We start from the raw sequence: 8267 nt of genomic DNA, 5'->3' as shown, positions 1-8267 counted from the left end.
GAGACCCACTCGGAGCGAGAACGAGGTGTGGCAGTGAGGACCCGGGAGAGAGGGGTTACATCGGCAGCTTCGAGAATTTACATTCTAGGACATTGTGTTGCCTTACTGAACTCACATGAATTAATTTCGGTGTTTATGAATGTTAAAGGAATAGTTCACCCCTATTCACCCTCTGAAAAATTAGCTTACTTACCCTTAGGTCATCCAAGATGTAGATTAGTTTGTTTATTCATGCTTTGCAGAAATTTAACATTACATAATTTGCTCACCAGTGGATCCTCTGCTGTGAATGGGTACCGTCAGAATGAGAGTCCAAACAGCTGATAAAACATCACAATAATCCACAAGTAATGCAGTCCATCAATTAACATCTTGTGAAGTGAAAAGCTGTGTTGGAGAAAAAACTCCAAAATGTTGCTTCCAGCTAAAATATGAGCCCTCTATCCATAATATTGCTTCAGTGAAAAATTGGTCTTGTCTGAATCAGGAGAGAAATATGCACAGATTAAGCACTGTGTACAAGTGAAAACAGTCCAAAACCATTCTAAACCAATATGTTGTTGGATTTTGATGTGAGAGGATAACAGTGGCAACTCATTTTTTGGCCAGAAGTGACTGTTTAAAGTTAAAATGGCTTAATGATGGATTTGGTTCTTACAGACACACATATTTTTGCTTCACAAGGTGTAATTGATGGACTGGAGTCATGTGGATTACTTGTGAATTATTATGATGTTTTTATTAGCTTTTTGGTCTCTCATTCCGACGGCACCCATTCACTGCATCCATTGGTGAGCAAGTAATGCAATGCTTAATTTCTACAAATCTGTACTGATGAAAAAACAAACATATCTATCTACATGTTGGATGACCTGAAGTTTAGTAAATTTTCAGTAAATTTGCATTTTTGGTTGAACTGTTCCTTTAAAACCTCAGCTTTCTACATCTTCAGCTTGCTTTACATATTTACGTCAACTCTAATTACTCTTTTTGCTCTTCTAGGCATTGGCTGCTCTTTGCTGCTGATGTACATGTTTTGCACAGACTGCTGGGTAATTGCCGCCATTTACACCGCCTGGCTGATCTATGACTGGAATACCCCTAAACAAGGTAACCTTTTTATTCTTCTCTCCCCGATTAAAGCACACCATTCATGATTCAATCTGTTTAGAAATGAAGGATGCTTGTTGTGACTGTGTTTGCATTTGTATTCTTTCTTAATGTTCCAATATCTTAGGAGGCCGCAGATCGACCTGGGTGAGAAACTGGACTGTGTGGAAATACTTTAGAGACTATTTTCCCATAAGAGTGAGTGATTTTACATCTTATACAACATTACAGTTTAAGGAAATAAAAACTGAACAGCTAATATTTACATAAATAAAGATCCTCAAAGTGGAATTAGGAAATATAAGTGCTCTGCAAATGTCAATGTACAAATACTCCAGCATTTATATATAGATTTAAAGGGACAGTTGACACAAAAATGATTCATTATTTACTCACACATTATATTCACATATTCTTTTTCATACAATATCTTGACATTTCACTTTGCGTATACATTGCCGTTAAAAAATTTGGGGTCAGTAAGTTTTTCTTAATGTTGCTCAACCAGATTACATTTATATAAACAGTGATATTGTAAAATATTATTACAACTTAAAGTAACTGTTTCCTATCTGAGTATTTTAAAATGTAATTTATTCCTGTGATGGCACAGCTGAATTTTCAGCATCATTACTCCAGTCATCAGTGTCACATAATCCTTCAGAAATCATTCTAATATGCTGATTTGGTGTTCAAGAAACATTATTATTAAGTTTAAATTGCTCTGCTTGATGTTTTTTTTAGGATTCTTAAATAGAACGCTCAGAAGAATACAATACAATTTGTAATAATTTGAAAGTCTTTACTGTCACATTTGAACAATTTAATGCATCCTTTCTGAATAAAAGCATTCACTTGTTTAAGAAAAATTTTACTGACCCAAACATTTGAATGGTAGTTTATATATTCCAGCCAGCGGAAAATGTGTAAATATGCATTGATAACTCTGTTAAGTGCAAAGGGGAAAAGATAAAAAATACATTTCATCAGCCATTAGTTTCATCCTGTTCTTTTCTCTGCTTGACATTCCTCTTGGGTTGGGTGGATCTTGATGTGAGTTGTAAGTGCACTGCTAGACTTTGCTCGTCCTGATCAGTGGAAGCTTAATCACTGAGCACTTGTTTTTCTGTTTGTGTCTTACTTGTATGCGTGGTAGAGTACAGGCCTCTTTACAACAGCTAGGTGTTACAGAAAATGTAGTAGAACTAAATTATGAGTCAGACACATTATTATCATACACAGATCAGCATGATGAAAGAGAATAAAGGTAAACTTTTACCTCTCGGACCCACTTTCTCTACAATATTAATCCTGGCCTAAGAAACAGTAATTAAATGCAAATGTTAATTTAAAGTATTCATATTAAATCAAAACCACAGTCAACACTTAATATAAAAAAAATATATGTGAGAGTCAGTCAGGACTCAAAGGAATACCCTGTGTGTGCCAGTTGGCATGGGCATTTACCTTGTAGTACACGTAGTGTATTTAGTCACATGATGAGATCATCACTTTACCTAGTGCTACCGTGCATGCCAGCTGCGTTATGATAAGCCTGAAGAGAAATAAGGCCAGTGGTGACCAAAAAATTGTCTTGCTGAAGAATTAGGTAGGTGTATGAATGATAAAATCAGACCTGTTGCAAACAAATGTGTGTATAAAAAGGGTTCATTAAGAGCTAGATACAATTATAACTGGATATTTGATTTAAAAAAATATTATAGATAAAAAACTTGGGTGCTTTTGATTTGGACCAGTAAGCAAACACCTGGCAACCCAATATTCCCGAGCAATCACATATCACATAGCAATGCAGTAAAAAACACTTACAGGTGTGGTCACATTTACCATTGTTTGGCAAATTTTCAATAGGAATCCACACAATTGGTAATTTCTCATGATGGTGAAAGATTTCCGCCCGAGATTTCGCAACGGGTTCAAGTTTGAAATGCGACATTTGCTACATTGACGAACAGAAAACTGCTTGCTTTGAAAGTGACTTCACACATCACTAGACCATTGTCAATGAATCTGTTTTACCCATAAAATTTCACTAATGTGACCGTACCTTTGGAAAATCTTAGCAACTGCATAGCAATGTTACGGTAACCACTCACAACACACCATATTATGATAAAAATAACATTAAGTTATGTATGGCAAAGAGGTGTTGTTTTGAGAGTTACTCTCAAAAACAAGGGCACCAGCAAACATTCCATAGGCTAGACTTTTTTCTAAGCCTCTTCCAGACGGTTATACCATCCCGTCTGATGCAGCATCTGTCTTAAAACCTTTGTTTTTTTCATCCATTAATGTCATTATGCAACACTGCCTGTTTGATTAGCTGTTCTTATGTACACAGGCTATGCAGCTTTTACACTCTGTACATACTCTGAGTGCATTCGCTTCCTTTTAAGATGTTAACTGTTGCTCCATTCTAATATCTGCTGCAAGCCCATGTCTTTCCTTAATTATCTGCTGAAAAGAATATATATTAGGACAGTAGATAAGTGCTTAATGATAATTCTTGATAAGAAAATGTGTTCGTGAACAATATAATGTACACACAGTACAGTAATTGTAACTGTGTCAGAGTAAAGAGCATTTATTGCCTTTAGATAAAGTATGTCATTACTGATCTTTGTCCTAAATCTAGGAAAATAGGTCTGTTTAATGCAAAATATATATTCAATTTTGCCTTCACAGTTGAATTAATCACATTTTTCTCGTTGATTATTTGCAGCTCATCAAGACACATAACCTGCTTCCCAGCCGAAACTACATTTTTGGCTATCACCCTCACGGCATCTTCTGTTTTGGTGCTTTTTGTAACTTTGGGACTGAGGCCACAGGATTCTCCAAGATATTCCCTGGAATCAAGCCGTCTCTGGCCACATTAGCTGGAAACTTCCGCTTGCCAGTTTTAAGGGATTACCTGATGTCTGGAGGTACATATAGCCGTTTCATTTTCTGCATTAAAACGTTCATGTATTCATTGCCTGCAGTTGCATCATGTGACACTGAGTGAAGATCAAACTGACTCAATGCTTGAAGTTCATTTTGGGCTGATTAAAAAGAGGGCCATACTTGTCCTCTCTGTGCTGTAGATAAGAATCCTATAATTCTGTCAGGACCACTATCGTCAAAGATGATTGACAATTAGCATACAGTTTGGATTGGCGGTATTGTTCCGTTCTGGGCAAGAACTCCCTGCGCCTCCATGCAGCCTAGCATGGATGAGAGCAGGGAGAGCAGCAATAACCCCCAGGGTAAACAGAACAGAACTAACATAAATGTATTGCAGATATTGTTAAAGTTCAGTCATTTTATGTACACATTTTAGAATTAGTCTGATTCAAGGAGAATCAGAAGGCTGAATCCCGACTGACAGAGGAGGAGTTGGGGATGGAGGAGGGTACTTAGCTATTGAGCAATGCGAAAACTGCTGATAATACTGAGGGACCTTATATATGAATGCTTAGATAGGTGTCGTATTCCCATAGGTAGATGGGGATCAGCTGAAGGTCAGCTGATGCGAGCTTGACTAACGTGACCTGCCAGAACTAACGCTATGCTTGATTCTATCAAGGACCTCTGAGCTTTGTCCTATTGCGTTGAGAGACACGGCCCTACATGTGCTGATGTCAATATTTTTGAAGAACTTCTGTTGAAACCTGCCCTATGTACCTGCAGATTGATAGAATTTTCTTCCACTCTCTTATAAGAAACAAATGTCAATACACTCTAAAAAAAATGCTGGGTTAAAAACAACCCAACTTGGGTTATTTGGCAACCCAGCGCTGGGTAAATACAGTATTGGACAGAACACATGCTGGGTTATTTTGACCCAGCTGGTTGAGTTAAACGTTTTTACCCACCATGCTGGGTTGTTTTATTTAAGTCATCTATTGTTTAAAAATTACTATATTGCTGGCTTAAAATGGGCTGGAAATTAAAAATCACACACAGAAGTACTATAGGCAACAGCAATAATCAAAAGATGATTTCTTATTAACCAAGAACACTCATGGACAAAATACAAGACAAATTGAATTTATTTGGGTGAATACAGCATAGTTTACAATATTGCATACATTTAAACTCGTTTAACAAGCATTTTAGAAATAAAAAGGCGCATTTAAAAGTAGCATTTTAATTTAAGTGTATTCAACCGTTCTCTGTAATCACTTTTTACCAAAATAGTGCTAATTCTTGTGCCGGTGTGTCGCCAAAATCTGAGCCGGTGATGGACTGCTGTTTGCCGGGGGAACTGCGAACTTCAGACAGCTGCCTCGTGTTTCACTCGTAGCTGAAAGATGGCGTGACTGACACCATAACCTGCTCATAAACAAACAGTACTGAGATTAGAGAACATATTTTAACATCAAATTAAATTAAACTTAGTATTATAACGAATAAAATCCATTTATGTTGTGCAAGGCAAAGGTGTTTCCAACGCTAAATGACCGCTGCTGACACAGCTGACTGACATGATCTCGTCCTTATGTTGCGTTGCGTAAAAGTATATAATTTACAACACATTAAAGACTATATAAATGAAATAAAATGTATACAAACCTTTATTTCCCGGAAAGAGTGCACCAAATTGGTGGCGGTGGCACTGAGAACCGCTCTCTCCTGTAGGACGCAAAAAGCCCGCACTCTGACTGTAACTCAGCAGCTGGGTTGTTTCATCAGAGAGGCTCAACTCAGCGGTTGGGTATAAAAAAATAACCCAGCGTTAAAAATGACCCAGCAGCTTAGTTACATTTGGGTTAAAAAAAAAAGACCCAGCACCTGGGTAAAAATATTAAAAACAACCCAATAAAATGACCCAACAGGCTGAACCCAGCATTTAGGTTAAAAAAATAACCCAGCATTTTTTAGTGTAGTTTCTTTAAAAATGTCAAACAAAAATGTCCTCAAAATTTCCTATAATATAATATAATATAATATAATATAATATAATATAATATACTTCACTCATCAATGGGATTACATTGGTCTTGCTGACTGATTTGCGCTGTAGATTCAGTAGTAGTGTTTCTGCGCTGCTGAATAAATATCGCTGGTATTCGGTATTCCCATGCATGCTCATTGACATATATAAGCATGTGCGAGGACTGTTAATGGAACCGAACAGTATTTTTTTAAAAGCACATGCAAGAGCCATTAATGGAACCAAACAGTATTTTTTTTTGTTTGTTTTATGAAATCGGTTCACAACCCATACAAAAATTAATAATGGGTTTACTACAAATAAAAACCATGGTTAATATAGTTAAACCATGCTGCAATAACCATAGTTTATCCATGGTATTTGTAGTAAATCTCTGGTTATACAAATGGTAATTAATCCGCAAAAAACATAGGTTCTACACTTTTACTAGCTATAATAAAACCATGGTTAATTTTGTAGGAATAAGAAATGAGGAATGCCAGTCGTAGTCGTAGACCAAGTGCCAGTTATACTAAACAAGGCAAGTTAGCACGATTCCAAAACAGCGCCAATGGGTGTGGAAATTTCTGTGGGTGATTTACTAACAATTAACTAACAACGTGCAAATTAAGGAACACAGACGCAACATCTCATTTACATATTGAACAATGCAATATACCAAGCACAGATTTTAGGTTATTATTTCAGTAAGTTAACAACACATTTGCATGTTTATGTTTATGTGATGTTGATTAATTGCAATATTAAATTTTTTTTTATTAAGTGCGTTATTTTATTAATTGTTTTTATTTGACAATGATTAATTTAGGCTAATTACATTTTAAATTTCTTTGATTTGTTTAGCTTTTCATAAACTCAAGAACCCCCTGCAGTTCCTTCACAAACCCCAGTTTGGGAAAGCCTGGTATAAGACTCTATACCCTTCTGTTTCTCAGGTATCTGCCCAGTAAACCATAACTCCATTGACTACCTCCTGTCTAGTAACGGTACGGGCAACGCTGTGGTCATCGTGATCGGAGGGGCTGCAGAGTCTCTGGACTGCACCCCAGGAATGAACTCTGTCACGCTGAAAAACCGCAAAGGCTTTGTGAAGCTGGCCCTCAAGCAAGGGTGAGAACTGCAAATCAGCACTACTGCTTTACTCCACAAAACAATTCAATAAAGTTAATTGTGCTGGTTTATGTTAGCTGGTAGAAGTAGCTTGAGTTTTTCCTGAAGTGCTGTCACCTCTGATTCAGGTTCTCTTGACAAGCAGAAAATGGCCCTTGTCAGAAATAAGCCCTTGTTGGGTTATGCCTCACTTCTTTCTGGGACTTTTCCAAACTCCCTGAAAACTGCAACTCATCTGTTTAGCTGTGCTTTTATTGAATGAGCACTGTGCGATGTCCGAACTGATTGCACTATATTTTATGTATAATCGTTTTCTATTCTTAACCGTTTTAAATTCATTTTAAAACCTCTTAAATAAAATTTTTAATCATTTTCAAAGTTTTTAAATTCCTTGTTTTATTGTTGTGATTATTTTTTTATTTTCTTTTATGTAAAGCACTTTGAATTACCATTGTGTATGAAATGTGCTATATAAATAAACTTGCCTTGCCTTGCCTTGGATTAACAAAGCAGTTTGGAGTGAAGCCTATTAAGCCAGTATTTTGTGATCAGAAATGTGGAGAAACAACAAGAACTCAGCCAAAATATTTGCTCTGAATTAAGCTACATCATTACAAAGCAATAGTAATGAGAAAATCCTCAACTATTCAAATCTCATAGAAGCTTATAGGATAAAAAAGCACTTTTGAACAAGCTCCTAAAGTGCAAATACAAAATTGTATGACAAAATTACACTGAAACAGTGTGAAATTAACCATTGCAGATTCTCTTTGTATTTTAAAATATGTCTTTCTTTGTCATTTTTATAACTTTTAACTTCCTGTTCCCCTCTCAGTGCTGATCTGGTGCCTGTCTACTCGTTTGGTGAGAATGAGGTTTACAAACAGCTGATTTTTGACGATGATTCTTGGTGGCGCACGATTCAGAAGAGGCTTCAGAAGATTTTAGGCTTTGCCCCATGCCTGTTTCATGGTTGTGGACTGTTCTTCCCTGAGTCCTGGGGTCTTGTACCATATTGCAAACCCATCACTACTGTTGGTGAGTAATGCCTTTTGCTAAATTGAGTTTTCATAAAATATATTAAACA

At 36.5% G+C, this 8267-nt stretch overlaps 1 protein-coding gene across 1 annotated transcript in view; it reads left to right on the top strand.

Moving 5' to 3' along the window:
- Nucleotides 1–8267, top strand: part of dgat2 (diacylglycerol O-acyltransferase 2) — an 11633-nt gene that overhangs the window by 1613 nt on the left and 1753 nt on the right. Inside the window, exons 3-7 of the mRNA XM_016482986.1 lie at nt 1003–1110; nt 1238–1308; nt 3854–4058; nt 7006–7180; nt 8016–8218. Coding sequence (XP_016338472.1) covers nt 1003–1110; nt 1238–1308; nt 3854–4058; nt 7006–7180; nt 8016–8218 — 762 coding nt within the window. The remainder of the gene's footprint in view (nt 1–1002; nt 1111–1237; nt 1309–3853; nt 4059–7005; nt 7181–8015; nt 8219–8267) is intronic.

This window comes from Sinocyclocheilus anshuiensis, unplaced genomic scaffold (assembly GCF_001515605.1).
Source record: "Sinocyclocheilus anshuiensis isolate Anshui unplaced genomic scaffold, SAMN03320099.WGS_v1.1 scaffold437, whole genome shotgun sequence".
In the NCBI taxonomy this organism is placed as follows: Eukaryota; Metazoa; Chordata; class Actinopteri; order Cypriniformes; family Cyprinidae; genus Sinocyclocheilus; species Sinocyclocheilus anshuiensis.
This window is presented reverse-complemented; position numbering and strand designations above follow the sequence as displayed.